This window comes from Mobula hypostoma, chromosome 18 (genome assembly GCF_963921235.1).
Source record: "Mobula hypostoma chromosome 18, sMobHyp1.1, whole genome shotgun sequence".
Classification (NCBI taxonomy): domain Eukaryota; kingdom Metazoa; phylum Chordata; class Chondrichthyes; order Myliobatiformes; family Myliobatidae; genus Mobula; species Mobula hypostoma.
In genome coordinates this window covers 5516254-5533154 of record NC_086114.1, presented here as the reverse complement: position 1 = coordinate 5533154, position 16901 = coordinate 5516254, and the positions used below count along the sequence as shown (strand labels likewise).

The following is a 16901-nucleotide window of genomic DNA, read 5'->3' as shown; positions in this document are numbered from 1 at the left end:
AAGTGTTTAACTGCAAAAATAATATGTATATTTTGTTAAGAAAATGCAAATACCACAGATGTGTTGGGCCAGTGTTTCAACCCACTAACCTGTCTTCATCTCTTGTTTATTTAGGAACCACAGACGACAGTTGTCCATAATCCTCCAGATGGCATTAAGGTATAAGTTTGATGTCTAATTGTTATAATCTGTTCCTGCTTCCAAACTTTTTTTGTGATTGATTTGAGTGGTGTTAGATCCTGATGTTTTGGTGATCCAGGGTTCTTTGGATGTCAAGAATGAGATATAAAATTGTTGCTTACAACTGTTTATGAAGCTTTGCAAGAACAAAAAGGGGAAAGGAAGATAGCGGAGAGTAAAAGAAAAGGTTAGTAGTACGGGGAGAGAGAGGGCCTCCATTGGTTGGGGTTGACCATGGATATTGCATCCTAGCTGTCACGTGCTAGCCAGGACAATACGATATGGAGAGTAAGCTGTTGCCCATGCAACAGGCTCCCCCACTCTACGCAGTTGATGAATCCAAAGGGACGGCAGAGTCCGAATCAGTTTGGCACCAGCAGTGTCACAAGAGTTGCCAGTCAGTGTTGAAATCAGCATAGGACGGCCTTAGGGACTTCAGCATCAGATTTCTCCTCAGGGTTTGACTCCCAAAGCATTCCCCATGAGTGGGTATAGCTGCAAGGCAGCCGAGGTTTGAGATCAGAGTTTCAAAGGGGAAGAATGAAGACAAAAGACAAAGTTCTTATACCAGACTGCTGATAAAATTCATTCCATTCAGATTCCATTGCAAGAACAAGCACACAACAATTCCTCCTCTCAGGCTGGGTCAGCCGCAGACAGACGCAATCCAGCTTGTCTTCCAGGGAGTGTTTGCTGGAGAGCAACGCCAATGAGAGATCTGGCCTGCAGGGGCTAGATTCTACCCAGCATGGCTTTTAGTCCACTTTCCGCGCTTTGGCTTTCCCACTAGAGGCATGGCAAGTGTCAGGAAATCCCAAATCTGTATTAGATGAGGTTTCTTGACCCAAAACATCAAAGTCCATTTCCCTCCATCGATGCTGCCTGACCTGTTGAATTCCTCCAGCTTTTGTACGTTGTTTCTATTCCCGAGAGCGTAGACCAAAAAGTGACCTCACTGAAATACGTAAAATTGTTCAGGGTTTATTGCCGGAAGTACGTGTGTGCACAGATGTCACAAACACCTAGCATCAGATACACAACAATCACGAGAAAAACATAAATGAAAAATAAATTATACAAGAAAGAACACTATTGTTCTAGGTTCTGAATGTTTATTGAGATTTGATTCTAGAATATTTCTGTACAAGTTGTACATTCAGTCCCAAAATAGAAACAATTGTGCTTTGTGACAAGTTGTCTTGAGTTATCTCAGGAATGTTGAGGTGTTGTATAATGAGCAGGCTGTACCTCAACAAACTTTTCCAGATGCATGTTTCACTGGACTGGGACAATTATACCTAGATCCTGATCAACAGTTGAGAGCCAGAAGCCAATTTAACCAGCAAATACTACTGTACCTCTAGTGATAAAGTTGATAAGTAAACCACACAGGCTTTCTTTAGGAGTTAGTTATTCCTATGCAATCGCAAAAACAAGTTGTTGCTTCAGAGACAGTTCACCTCCATAGCTCTATCTGTAACCATAGCAACAGTTGTACATCAATAGCATCATAAGATTAGCCAGAATGGTACATTGGTCAGTGACCAAAAATAATCTTACAGATCTAGATTTTAATAAGAATCTTCTCTATTCACTCCAGTATGCTGAAAACTAGACGCACCTTTATGACAAGATTAATCTGAATTTATTTACTTAGAGATGGTAACAAGCCCCTCCAGCCCAACGAGCCCATGTTGCCAAATTACACACATGTGACCTATTAACCTGTGCATCTTTGGAATGTGGGAAGAAACCAGAGCATCTGGAGGAAACCCCCCTCGGTCATGGGTAGAACATATAAACTCCTTACAGACTGAGACAGGAATTGAACCCAGGCACTGTAAAGTGTAATTCTAACTGTTACTCTACTGTCTAGTTTCTATTTGTTGCAGTATGTGGGGACCTGTTTAAAATAGTATAAAATAAGTGAGTCCCCTTCAGTCTCCTGCTCATTGGCAGAAATTGTGGTGTCATTGGACACTGTGACCAGCGAGACACAATGTCACTGACCACATCGCACCAAACCCATATTAATCACCGTGGAGACCCATCATCATTACTGCCATTGGGGAGGAGGTACAGGATCAAGAATATCCATACTCAACCATTCAGGAATAGAACAACACACACAAAATATTGGGGGATCTCATCAGATCAGGCGGCATCTATGGAAATGAATAAATAGTTGATGTTTTGGGCCAAGCCCCTTCATTCACAATTAGTTTCCTACCCTTTGTCTTCAGATTTATGAATGGTCTATAAATCCATTAATCAGAATCACAATCAGGTTTAACACTGACTTATGTAGTGAAATTTGTTATTTTGTGACAGCAGTGCAGGGCAATAAATAAAATATACTATAAATATAAATAAGGATTATATATTTTTTAAAAAAACAATGTAGTGCAAAAAGAGAGGAAAATAGTGAGGTAGTGTTCATAGGTTCAGTGTCCATTCAGAAATCCAATGGTAGAGGGGAAGAAGCTGTTCCTGAATTGCTGAGGGTGTGCCTTCAGGCTTCTGTACCTCCGTCCTGTTAGCAACGAGTAGAGGGCATGTCCTGGATGATGAGGATTCTTAATGCCTCCTTTTTGAGATATAGCTCCTTAAAGATGTCCTGGATACTATGGATGTTGGTGCTCATGATGGAGTTAACTTGTTCACAACTTCCTGCAGCTCCTTTTGATCCTGTGCAATGTCCCCCATCCATACCAGCTGATGTTGCATTCCACGGTACATCTGTAGAAATTTGTGAGTGTTTTCAGTGACATACCAAATCTCCTCGAACTCCTAATGAAATATAGCCGCTGTTATGCCTTCTTTGTAATGGCATCAATAATGTTGGGCCCAGTATAGATCTTCAGAGATGTTGACACCCAGAAACTTGAAATTGCTCACTTCTGATCCCTCTATGAAGGCTAGTGTGTGTTCCCTCATCTCACCCTTTCTGAAGTCCACAATTAGTTCTTTGGTTTTACTGACATCAAGTACAAGGTTGTTGCTGCAACACCTCTCAACTAGCTGGTATATCTCTCTCCTGTACACCCACGTCACCGTCTGAAATTCTGCCGACAACGGTTGATTCTGATTCTGAGCAATGTTGAAGGAACTTATCAGGTCTATGCAGGGGAATAAACTGTCAATGTTTTAGGCCAAGACCCTTCATCAGGACCCCACCATCCCGGTGAAGATTCCTGGCCCCAAACATCATCTGTTTATTCCCCTGCAAAGATGCCGGCTGACCTGCTGAACTCCTCCAGCATTTTGTTTGTGTTGCTCAAGATTTCCAGCATCTGCAGAATCTCCTGTGTTTCTAATTCTGAACAGCTCCAGTTAAAGCAGATCCTACACCATAGATCATGGGAGAGTACCCTGCCTGATATTTCCTTAATTTTGAGGCCAATACAACCTTCAATATCCCTCATCCTAATGGTCCACCAGCTGACCAATGTTGGGATCTAACTAATGTTAAAAAATACTTCTCGTTCACAGGGTTCAACAGAGAGCTCCAATACGACCACTGAAGACGAAGAAGGGAAAGGTAGGTAGTTACTTATACCAACCTGGTACTTTAATGATACCATTTGTGCAACAGAATTTTCTAACAAATGAGACCAGACTGAAGCTATTAATTTTTTTGTGTTGTTATCTAAGTGACTTTAACCGTGGAATGATTGTTGGTGCCAGATGGGGTGGTTTGAGTATCTCAGAAACTGCTGATCTCCTGTGATTTTCACACACAACAGTCTCTAGAGTTTACAGAGAATGGTGGGAGAAACAAAAACATCCGGTGAGCGGCAGTTCTGAGGGTGAAAGCACTTTGTTAATGAGAGAGATCAGAGGAGAATAGCCAGACTGTTCAAGCTGACAGGAAGGAGACAATAACTCAAATAACCATGTGTTACAACAGTGGTGTGCAGGAGAACATCTCTGAATGCACAACATGTTGAGCCTTGAGGTGGATGAGCTGCAGCAACAGAAGACCACTTTAATAAAGTGGCCACTGAGTGTACATAATGGATAAATAAATGTTAAAAATTTGGGTGCATGAGTTTTGAAGGGACACATTTACCTCTCCTCTCCCTCTGACGCATCGAGAATGAAATTCTATTGCAGACTCCACCCCCTGCTGTTTATATGAGGTATCCAGACTCCGAGGAGTTCTTTGATGAAGTCTGTATCCACGCAACCATGTGTCTCTACACCCACATTGTCTGTCCACAGTCTCTCTCCTTGCTGTCTGCTCTTAATTTTGCTTCTAATTATTCCGAGCTTAGTTTGATGGTGCTTGCAGTTCTGGGAGTGAGCTTCAACACAGAACATAACCTTTAGTCTGCGCCTGATGTGTAGGCTGCAGCTGATTTATCTCGAGTAGCTGTGGCTGCTGTCTCTCGCTCTGAGGAGGGAGGTGTTCATGCTGTGGGACGTGCCCCAAAGCTGAGCTGATGTAGTTTGTAACCAAGGTCTGTGTTGTCAAGTGTTTTACAATGCATCACCAGATGCAGGTGATTTATGCCCCCATTTGCTGAGTTAACTATGGTAAAGCGGCAGCCATTTTGGATCAAATATTAATGAAACATCACTGTTATCTGTAGAGTCTAAGAGTATGTGACTTTGCCACAGAATCTTGGGCAAAGGTTTGGGGGTTTTTTTTGTTATAAACACAACAGATTCTGCAGATGCTGGAAATGCAGAGTAACACAAACACAAAAAAAAACATGCTGGAGGAACTCAGTAGGTCAGGCGGCATCTATGGAGGGGAATGAACAGTTGACGATTCAGGCGAAGACTCTTCAAGAGGACTGGAAAGGAATGGGGAAGATGCCAGATGAAGAAGGGGGGGAGAGGGGATGGAGGACTAGCTAGAAGGTGATAGATGAAGCCAGGTGGGTGATGAAGGTAAAAGGCTGGAGAGGAGAGTGCACCACGGGAGAAAGGGAAGATGTGGAGTCCCGGGGAGGTGACAGGCAGGTGAGGACAACAGGTCAGAGGCCAGAATGGGGAATAGAAGAAGAGGCAATTTTTTTTAATTAAAATTGTAAGTTGGTAAACTAAATTAAATGGGAATATTGAATTATTATTGTCCTGTGTACTGATGTAGTTTTGTTTTGTACGCCATCCATACAGATCAAATCATTACAACAGTGCATTGGGATGGCACAAGGGAAAACAATAACAGAATGTGGAGTAAATTGTTCCAGTTACAGAGAAAATGCAGTGCAGGCAGACAGGTACAAGGCTTTGACAAGTAGATTGTGAGGTGAAGCATCACTGGATTCTATAGCATCTAAGAGTACATGAATTTGCCACAGGTTTACTCTAGATTCTTGGACAAAGATTTAAAGATTTTTTATTAATTTACGAGTTGGTAAATTAAACTAATTTGGCCAATTTATTACAGATGTAGTGAAAAGATTTGTTTTGCATGCAATCCATAGAGATCAATTCATTACAACGGTGCATTGAGGTAGTACAAGAAGTTCAAAGTAAATTTATTATCAAAGAACGTATATGTCACAATATGACTCAATTTCTTGTGGGCATTCACAGTAGAACAAAGAAATACAGTAGAATAATTAAAAAACTATACACAAAGACCAAAAAACAATCTATGTGCATTAGAAGACAAACTGTGCACATACAAAAATTAAACAAGTAACAACAATAATAAATAGTACTGAGAACACAAGATGTAAAGTCCGTGAAAGTGAGTCCATAGATTGTGGAATCAGTTGAGTGTTGAGGTGAACAAAGTGAGGCTTATCCACGCTGGCTGAGGAGACTCACGTCGAAGAATACAGGATAAAGTGTTACCGTTGCAGAGAGAGTGCAGTACAGACAGACAATAAGGTGCAGGGCTGTGGTGAGGTGGACTGTGGATGTTGCTGGCATTTATCACCCATCCTTCACGGTTGATGTGTTGGTGTACTGTTTGATGGTGTTTCTCCTGCAGGGTTGTTGGGGGAAGCACTCCAGTATCTAGACCTGGTGATGCTGAAGGACCTGCTGTGCATTTCCAGTTTTCCAGGATGCTATGCAGTTTGAAGAGGGTCCTGGAGGGGTGGTTTTCAACCATGTGCTGCTCCTCAGTGATAGAGGCATGGGTCTGGGAGAAGCTTGGCAAGTGCATTTTGTAGCTAAGACCCTCCGAAGCCACTGTGCATTAGCTGGTGTGAGGGTTGAATGTTTGTTGTGGATGGGGTACCCGTTTTTTCTGAGTGGCATTCATCCAGGCATGTGGAGGGTCCGCCAGTGGGCTCCTGACTTCTGCCTTGTTGCTGACATAAAATCTTTGAGGTGTCACTTGCCACCAGATGCTCTTCATGGCCTCAAAATTTACTTGGCCGGTCCTGTTACCTTCTGTTTTGTAATGACTACCTAGAATATCAATAAAGTGATACTCGATGACATTAAAGACTTCAGTATTTAGGGGGCACAGGAGATTCTGCAGATGCTAAAAATCTGGAGCAACACACACGAAATGCTGGAGGAAATCAGCCCGTCAGGGGAATAAGCAATCGATGTTTTGGGAGGGGGTACGTGGGTGTATATCTGGTTGGCAATCAGTGGTGAGCAGTGTGCCACAGGGCTCAGCGCTGGGCCAGCAACTGTTCACGATATACATTAACGATCTGGAAGAGGGGACCGAGTGTAGTGTATCTAAGTTTGCTGATGATACTAAATTGAGTGGAAAAGCAAACTGAGCAGAAGATACGGAGAGTCTGCAGAGAGATATAGATAGGTTAAGTGAGTGGGCAAGGGTCTGGCAGATGGAGTACAATGTGGGTAAATGCAAGGTCATCCACTTTGGAAGGAAGAACGAAAGAGCAGATTATTATTTAAATGGTAAAAAATTTCAGCACGCTGCTGTGCAGAGGGACTTGGGAGTGATTGTGCACGAATCACAAAAGGTTAGTTTGCAGGTGCAGCAGGCTATCAAGAAGACAAATGGAATGTTGGCCTTCATTGCTAGAGGGATTGAATTTAAGAGCAGGGAGGTTATGCTGCAACTGTACAGGGTACTTGTGAGGCCACAACTAGATTGCTGTGTGCAGTTCTGGTCTCCTTACTTGAGGAAGGATATACCGGCATTGGAGTCAGTGCAGAGGAGGTTCACCAGGTTGATTCCAGAGATGAGAGGTTTAGACTATGAGAACAGATTGAGTCGCCTGGGACTGTACTTGCTGGAATTCAGAAGAATGAGAGGAGCTCTTTTAGAAACATATAAAGTTATGAAAGGGATAGATAAGATAGAGGCAGAGAAGTTGTTTCCACTGCCAGGTGAGACTTGAACTAGGGGACATAGCCTCAAGATTCAGGTGAGTAGATTTAGGACGGAGATGAGGAGGAACTGCTTTTCCCAGGGAGTGGTGAATCTGTGGAATTCTCTGCCCAATGAAGCAGTGGAGGCTACCTCAGTAAATATATTTAAGACAAGGTTGGATAGATTTTTGCATAGTTGGGGAATTAAAGGTTATGGGGAAAAGGCAGGTAGGGGAGATGAGTCCATGGCCAGATCAGCCATGATCTTATTGAATGGCGGAGCAGGCTCGATGGGCCAGGTGGCCGACTCCTGCTCCTATTTCTTATGTTCTCTGGCAGCTCACTCCATAGACACACCACTCTGTGTGTGAAGTTAACCCTTCGATCTCTTTTGAAATGAAATATCTGCATTGTCATTGCATAGTACAATTTGTCATGCACCAATACAGCGAAAATGAGTTTGCATCTCTCATACTCAATGCTATAAAACAACAAATAAAATAAATAAACAATAAATAAATCAAGTAACCAGCCAGTACAAGCGATGTCCAGCAGAACAAAAGCGAAACTCAGATGCAGGACAGCCAGAAAACCAGTATTAAGGTAGCAATATAACAATTTATGGATGATGCTTGATCGATTGGTTCAGAGCAGTTATAGCTCTGGGGAAAACGCTATTTTTCAGTCTAGAAGTGCGGGCATAGAAAATTTTATAATGTCTGCCAGATGGAAGAAGTTCAAACAGATGATTGCATGGGTGTGTGTCGTCCTTACAGATGTTTGTAGCTTTCCGTAGGCAGCGAGAGCTGTAGGTGTCCTCCAGGGCTGGGAGCTGTGTCCCGATGATCTCCTGTGCGCTAGAGACGACCCGCTGAAGTGCTTTCCTATCAGCGGCTGTACAACTGAGATACCACACAGAGATGCAGTATGTTAAGATGCTCTCTATCATTCTCTTTCACCATCAACCTATCCCCTCTCATTTTTGATTGTCATTCCCTGGGAAAAGACTGTGTACATTCACCCTATCAATACACCTCATAATTTTATACTCTTCTCGAAGGTCACTCATCAGCCTCCAAACAGTGACGTCCTCGTCTGCCCAACCGTTCCCTGTAATCAGGCCCTCGAGTCCTGACAAATCCTCATAGATCTCCACTGCACTGTTTAAGGTACATAGAATGGAGAGACCAACAGGCATAGGTTTATTTAAGTGACATTACAGACTGGAAGGGGAGAGTGGTCTTTGTGAGTTCAGCCTGTGCAGCAGTTTTCTGTTCCGATGAAGCACTTATGAAGCATTGCAAACTCCTCATGGGAATGCAAACAGACAATGGCACTGATTGCCCGTGTACGTCACAGTGACAGTGTAGAGGAGCAGAGAGGCACGGGCTGATCTACGTCAGACCCAGGCATCTGAAGACTGAAAGTAATCTTTAGTTTCCACTTCAAAAAAAATTAAATTGCTGATTAAATTAAGGGAATGACTCAAACTAATTTTAGGATGAAAGAAACAAGCTGATTGTTTAAATTTCACTTCAAGCCGGCAACTTTTTTCGCATAGCAGAATTGGCTAATACAAGAGGGGATGCATTTGAGATGATTGGAGGAAAGTATGGGGGGGGTGTCAGGGGTAGATTTTTTACATGGGGAGTGGTGGGTGTGCGAAAGACGCTGCTGGGGATGCTGGTAGAGGCAGATACGTTGACATTTGAGAGACTCTTGGATCAGCGTATTTGTGAAAAGGAAGTGGAGAGCTATGGAGGAAGGGAAGAGTTAGATTGATCTAAGAGGAGGTTAAAAGGTTGGCACATCATGGGACAGAGGAACTGTGCTGTGCTGTAATGTTCTGTGCTTTCTCTTGCACTGTTCATACAGGGATCTTGGTCATTTGCCTGAAGCTAGGATTAATCAGCAGGTGTTAAAATTGCTCTGAATCTTTATCATGTGGTGCAGTCAACAACAGCCAAATGATAAAAGAAGACTAAGCCAGCAATTAGGAGCAATTTACACACCAGATGGCTTCAGTTGCTTCTCCTGAATGCACTGACCACAGGGATGTATAAAGGCAGTCAGAAATGCATCCAGAAGCTAGAAACCCTCAGTTATTGAGACTGAGTGACTGACAAGGCATATATCATTACAGATGTTGTCAGTCTGTTGTTCCTGCTGTTTGAAAGTTAAAATTAAAGTTTGAATTTCTGAGCAGTCTGCCATACAATAATTAAATAACCCACTGGCCTGCAATAATGGGAGAATTGTTAATTGGTTTAATGTTGTCACATATACCAAGATACTGGGTGGCGGGGTGGAGGTACATCTGTACCGAAGGAGGTGTAAAGCGCTCATTCCCTCCACTACTCTGCAGGTCACCTTGGGCAAGGTGTACCACCAGTTTAGCACCCCCCCCCCACCCCGATCAGGATGCGTATCACAAGACCCGGTTATGCGATCACGGGTGCAGGCAGACAGTCTCTGAAAGGGTATTGATAATGGCTGGGGTCACTCATCTTGTAAAGACACTGCCTGGGAGAAAAATTCTCTAGCAAAATTTGCCAGCAACAATCATGGTCATGGAAAGACCATGATTGCCCACGTCATACAACAGGACACATAATGAACGAACCGAGATACAGTGAAAAGCTTTTTATTTGCATGCCATCCTGGCAGATTATTTCATGCATAATTCACAGATCACTGTGTATGTCCAGATCTATGTCACTGTGGTTGGTATTAATTCTAAATTGGCATGGCAAATCATCCTGATGGCAATAAGGGATAGCAACTTGCATATACTGTCAATAATTGTTTAACGTAGCGTTGAGGTGGGTAGTAAAGGGGGCATTATTGAACGTAGAGCACTACAGGCTCTTTGGTCCAAAATGTTGTGCTGACTGTTTAACCTGCTCTAACCCTTCCCTGCCACATTGCCCTCCTCCTATCTGCCTATCTTAAGAGTTTTTCAAATGTCCCTAATGTATCTGCCTCTATCATCACCTTTGGCACTGTGTCTCACGCACCCACCTGTGAAAAACCTGCCTCTGACATCCCCCCCCCCCTACCATGCTTTCCTCCATTTGAGGACCTGATTATAGGGAAAGGCTGTGTCTCTTAGAACTTCATTCCCTGGACTGGAGAAGATTGAGAGGAGACGAGAAAATCTGCAGATGCTGATGGAGGTGAAGAGACCTAAAGAAGGGTTTTGGCCCAAAAAGCCCACTGTTCACTCTTTTCCACAGATGCTGCCTGGTCTGCTGAGTTCCTCCAGCATTTTGTGTGTGAAGATTGAGAGGAGATTTGATTGAGATATACACAATTATGAGGGGTATAGATAGGTAAATGCAAGCAGGCTCTTTCCACTGAGATTGGGTAAAATTTTATTTATCCATTAATTAATTAATTTAGAGATATGGTGCAGAACAGGCCCAATGCCCAGCACCCCATCAACTTAACACTAGCCTCCTCACAGGACAATTTACAATGACCAATTAAGCTACTAACGGGTACATCTTTGGACTGAGGAAGGAAACCAGAGCACCCAGAGGAAACCCAGGTGGGTCACAGGGAGAACATACAAACTCCTTTGGATGGCGTCAGAATTGAACTCCTGAACAGACCAGGCTGTAATATCATCACACTAACCGCAATGTGGATCAGTCAGAAAGGACAGAAACAGTTTCCCAGACCAGATGTGTCAAATACTAAAGGGTGTAGCTTTAAGGTGAGACTGGGAAAGTTTATAGGAGATCTACAAGGCAAGTCGTTTTATGAAGTGTATTAAGTGACTGGAACATATACTCAGGGAAAGTTGGGGAGGCAGGTAGGTGACTGGAAAGCCCTACCAGGGTGGTTCTAATTCTATTGCCTGTACACTGCTGCCATTTAGGGCAGCAATGAGGGTCCTCCATCACTGGCGGTGTTCAAGGCTTCCTTCATCATGTCTGTAGCTCAGTTTCCACTGCTGTCAATCATGCAAGCCCCAGGTGGAAACTCAGGAATACCATCACACTCAGATCTTGAAGGATTATGGATTGCTGTTTCCATGACAAATTTGTTTGACCAGTCAGGGTTATTAGACTGAGATGAACCCCCGAACCTGGAGGACTGGTGGACCACTCTTAGTTTGGCCTCTACCCTTTGACCTGTCTTGCACAGGTGACCCTATCAAGAGCCAAAGCATAAGACCTTGACTCCAGCCAACGTAGCTCTCCAGGTCATTGATGCACGCAAGCCTCCATACCTTACAACAAGGTTGTGGTCCTCCTGGGGGTGCCGGGGAGGTGCTGGACGCAAACATAACAGAGGTGCTTAAGAGGCTTTCAAATAGGCACATGGATGTGCAGCGAATGGAGAGGTAAAGGTCAGAGGCCCAGACCCTGGAGGGGCGTGTGTGTGTGTGTGTGTGTATATATGTATCTTAATCTCTCCCTCTCCCTCTCCCTCTCCCTCTCCCTCACCCTCTCTCTGATATAAATATGTGTTAAGCCATTTTATTTGTATGTTTCATGTTTTTGCTCAATGATGATGTCATTGCATGCCAGCGGCCCCCCTTGATCTAACCGAGAGTCATTCAGCTACCATGGACACTTTAGAGTCAGCTGACGTTGACTGCACTCCTGAGGTGACAGCGTGTAAGTGTGCAGTGATCCTTGTTAGCTGCCGTTTCAGTGTGCTGTGTGATACCACTCCGCCCTTGCATGGAAGGGTGAACCATAACCGGTGGATGAGCTTTATAAGTGTGTGGTTAGTGGCAGACTTACAAAGGTGTACAGATTGATGTGGAGAAGTGTGTAGAAGTAGCTAGTTTGTGGCTTCCTTTTCAGTACTAAACCCACTAAAGTACCAAAATACCTATCGATCTCCCCATCTACAAACGTAGAGTCCAATATCCGCAGTGCTATGGAGGAGCACGGACTTTGTGTGTGTGTGTGTGTGTGTGTGTGTGTGGTTGTCCTAAAAGCTGGTTCTCCTGTGCATCGTCTGGTGGCCGTTTTACAGGATGGAGTTTCCAGGAGCCATTCCTACCAACACCTTGGTCTTCACAGCAAAGTGTTGGAGCAATGAGGGCGGGAGGAGCAAAATTTAAATAATTATCAGTAGTGAATCAGCTGTTGTCTCTTTGCTTCTCTCTCCCTTCTCAGTCTGCACTCCCCCCTCCGTCCATTTTCCCGCTTTCTACCCCACTCTCTCCCATGCACCCCACACTCTCCCTCTACCCTATACCCCATGCCCTCTCTGTACCAGCCTGTCTCTCTCAGACCCACTCTCCATCTCTGCCCCACCCTCACATGTGTCCCACACTCTCCCTTCCACCCCATGTCCTCTCTCTCTGCGGCACTCTCTCTTTCTGTCCATCTATACATCTCCCTGCCCACTCTTTCTCTGCCCCACTCTCTCTCTCTACCCACTCCCTCACATGTGCCCCACACCTTCCCTTCCACCCCACACCCTCTCCCTGCCCCATTCTTTCTCTCTCTGTCTCGCTCTCTCTCTACCACACTCTCTCTCTCTCTATCTCTATCTCTCTCTCCCACACACTCTCTCTCTACCACACTCTCTCTTTCTGTCCCACTACGATGAAAAATTTGCAGCGCAGAGGCATGGATGGCCTTATGAAGGATTACCCTTTAAAAGACAAGTCTAATGTGAAGTGAGGAACTCATCCACAGCTGTTTGGTGATGTTTGATAACATCCAGAATATGAGAATGGAAAGCCATCCATCAATACGGTTCGATCTTTGATGGGACCTTTCTTTACATTGAAACAAAAAGCCTGTTAGAAAAATGCCATGTGAGGAGAAAACTGCGGTGCTCAGTGAAAAAGCAAGTTCTTATTTATTGTCCTGGACACACGTACACAGGGTATAAACATCATGAAAATTAGCTTTTTTGCAGTACATTACAAGCATAACAAACATAAATTAATGAACTTAAATTAACATAAATAACAGACCACTGAGCACATCTACATGGGGCGCTGCCACGAGAAAGTGGCATGCATCGTCAAGTACCCCTGTCCATCCTCTCTTCGCACTACTACCGTGGGGGCAGAAGGTACAGACCACCAGGTTCAACAGCAGTTATTACCCTTCAACCTTCAGTCTCCGGAACTGATGTGGATAACTTCACTCACCTCAACTCTGAACTGATACTACACCCTACGTGCAGGTTCACTTTCAAGGACTTTACAGCAGAAGGTTAAGATGCATGGGGCACATGGTGATTCCCCCATAGAAGGCAGAGGGTAGTGGTTGATCTAACTGGAGGTCTGTGATCAGCAAGTTTCTGCAGGGTTCTGCACTGGGACCGCTCTTGTTTGTGATGTATATAAATGACCTAGATGGAAATGTAGATGGGTGCTTTATTAAGTTTGCTGATGTTGGTGATGTTGTGAATATTGTAGAAGACTGGCAAAGAATACAGCACAATATAGATCAGTTGCAGATATGGGTGGGGAAATGGCAGATGGAGTTTAACCTGGCAAATGTGAAGAGTTGCACCTTGGTGGGTCAATTATAAAGATACAGTACACTGTGAAGGGCAAGATTCTTAACAGTGATGATGAGCAGAGGGATCTTGGGGTCCAAGTTCATAGCTCCTGAAAGTGTCTTCGCAGGTTGATGGGGTGGTTAAGAAGGCATATGGCATACTTTCCTTTATTGGTCGAGGCATTGAGTTCAAAGGTCAGGAAGTGGTGTTGTAGCTTTATAAAACTCTAGTTAGGCCTCATCTGGTGTATTACATACGGATCTGGTCACCTTATTTTAAGAAGAATATAGAGGCTTCGGAGAGGATGCAGAAGAGGTTTACCAGGATGTTGCCTGGATTAGAGAGCATGTGTTATAACGACAGGTTAGACAAATCTGGATCGTTTTCTCTTGAGCGACGAGGGCTGACAGGAGATCTGAAGAGGTTTGTAAGATTATGAGAGGCACAGATGGAGAAGACAGAGAGTATCTTTTTTGCAGGGTTGAAATGTCTAATACCAGAGGGAATGCATTTAAGTTGAGAGGGAGCAATTTCAAAGGGGATGTGAGGGGCAAATTTATTACACAGAGAGTGGTGGGTACCTGGAATGTGCCTGGGGTGGTGGTAGAGGTAGATACATTAGGAACTTTTAAGCGACATTTATATAGGTAAGGAAAATGGAGGGATATGGACATTGTGTAGGCAGAAAGAATGAGTTTAGTTGGCCATTTGATTACTAATTTATTTGGTTTGGCTCAACATTGTGGGCTGAAAGGCTTTTTTCCTGTGCTGTGCTGTACTGTTCTGTGTTCTAACTCATGTTCTCTGTGTTACTTTGCAGTTTGTCTGCTTTTGCACATTGGTGGTTTGTCAGTTTATACATGTCTTTATAGGTAATTTTGTATTTGTATATTTCCTGTAAATACCCACAAGAAAATGAATCTTAAGGTAGTATATACTGTGATAATATAATAATTTTTTAAGCAGAAGAGAGAGATCAATTAGTTTCATTTTTCAGACATAATGATTAGTAAATCTCGGTACAACACGGTGACGCACCCGTTAGCGCAATCGCTTTAGAGTAGCAGTGATCGCCAGACGGGGTCCAATTCCCGCCGCTGCCTGTAAGGAGTTTGTACATTCTCTCCATGACTGTGTGGATTTCCTCCGAGTGCTCTGGTTTCCTCCCACGTTCCAAAGGCTTCGACGATAGGGTTAGTATGCTGTGATGCCCCGGAAGCATGGTGACTCTTACACATCCTCACATTGTGTTGATCGCTGATACAGAATGCTGAATTTCACTGTATGTTTCGATGTACATGTGACAAGCAAAATTAATCTTTATCTTCAGACTTCGATGGGCTGAACAACCTTCTTATGTGCATTAGCAATCTATAGAAATCTTCCCGTAAAATCAAAGTTCAAAGTAAATTTATTATCAAAGTACATATGTGTCATGATATACAACCCTGAGATTCGTCTTCTTGCGGGCATAGTCAATAAATCCAAGAAACATGAAATAATCAAAGGAAGACCACACCTAGCAGGACAGACAATAAACTGCAAATACAAATGAAAAACAAAGGAAATAATAATAATAAATATGCAATAAGAATTAAGAACATGAGATGAAGCATCCTTCAAAGTGAATCCATAGGTTATGGGAACAGTTCAGTGATGGGGCAAGTGAAGTTGAATGGAGTTATCCCCTCTGGTTGAAGAGCATGATGGTTGAGGGGTGATAACTGTTACTGGACCTGGTGGTGAGAGTCCTGAGGCTCCTGTACCTTCTTCCTGAAGGCAACAGGAAGAAGAGTGCATGACCTGGGTGGTAGGGGTCCCTGATGATGGATGCCGTTTTCCAGCAACAGGGCTCTGTGTAGAAGCACTCAATGGTGGGGAGGGCTCTATCCATGATGGGCTGGCCCATATCCTTTACTTTCTGCAGGATTTTCTGTTCAAGGGCATTGGTGTTTCCATACCAGGCTGTGATGCAACCAGTCAATATATATTCCACCACACATCTATAGAAGTTTATCAAATGTTTAGAATTCATGCCAAACCTACTCAAACTTCTACAGAAGTAGAGACACTGCCATGCTTTCTTTGTAATGGCACTTACCATAAGACCATAAGATATGGGAGCAGAATTAGGCCATTTGGCCCATGGAGTCCGGTCCGCCATTTCATCACAGCTGATCCAATTATCCTCTCAACCCCAAACTCCTGCCTTCTCTCTGTATCCCTTCATGCCCTGACCAATAAAGAATCTTTCAACCTCTGCCTTAAATATACTTAATGACTTGGCCTCCACAGCTGCCTGTGGCAAAGAATTCCGCAGATGTGCTGCACCCCGGACAGATCCTCTGAAATGTTAGCACCGAGGAATTTAAAGTTACCGACCTTCTCCAGCTCTGATCCCCCAGTGAGGACTGGTTCATGAACCTCTAGTTTCCTCCTCCTGAAGTCAATAATCAGCTCTTTGGCCTTGCTAACACTGAGTGAGAGGTTGTTGTTATGGCACCAATCAGCCAGATTTTCAATCTCTTTGCTATATGCTAATTCATCACTGACTTTGATTCGCCTATGACAGGTGGAGGGGCCGGTAGTGCTGAGGAAACAGAGAGTCTGCAGAGAGATTTGGATAGATTGGGAGAATGGGCAAAGAAGTGGCAAATAAATTACAATGTTGGAAAGTGTATGGTTATGCACTTTGGCAGAAGAAATAAACGAGCAGACTATTATTTAAATGGGGAGAGAATTCAAAGTTCTGAGATGCAATGGGACTTTGGAGTCCTTGTGCAGGATACCCTTAAGGTTAACCTCCAGGTTGAGTCAGTGGTGAAGAAGGCGACTGCAATGTTGGCATTCATTTCTAGAGGAATAGAGTATAGGAGCAGGGATGTGATGTTGAGGCTCTATAAGGCACTGGTAAGACCTCACTTGGAGTACTGTGTGCAGTTTTGGGCTCCTTATTTAAGAAAGGATGTGCT

General features: G+C 43.8%; 1 protein-coding gene across 3 annotated transcripts in view; it reads left to right on the top strand.

Annotated features, from left to right (window-relative positions):
• Window positions 1-16901, top strand: part of camk2g2 (calcium/calmodulin-dependent protein kinase (CaM kinase) II gamma 2) — a 492136-nt gene that overhangs the window by 433396 nt on the left and 41839 nt on the right. For all 3 annotated transcript variants that reach the window (XM_063070378.1, XM_063070379.1, XM_063070380.1), the window contains 2 exons: window positions 115-159; window positions 3673-3721. In XM_063070378.1, the coding sequence (XP_062926448.1) occupies window positions 115-159; window positions 3673-3721 (94 nt within the window). The remainder of the gene's footprint in view (window positions 1-114; window positions 160-3672; window positions 3722-16901) is intronic.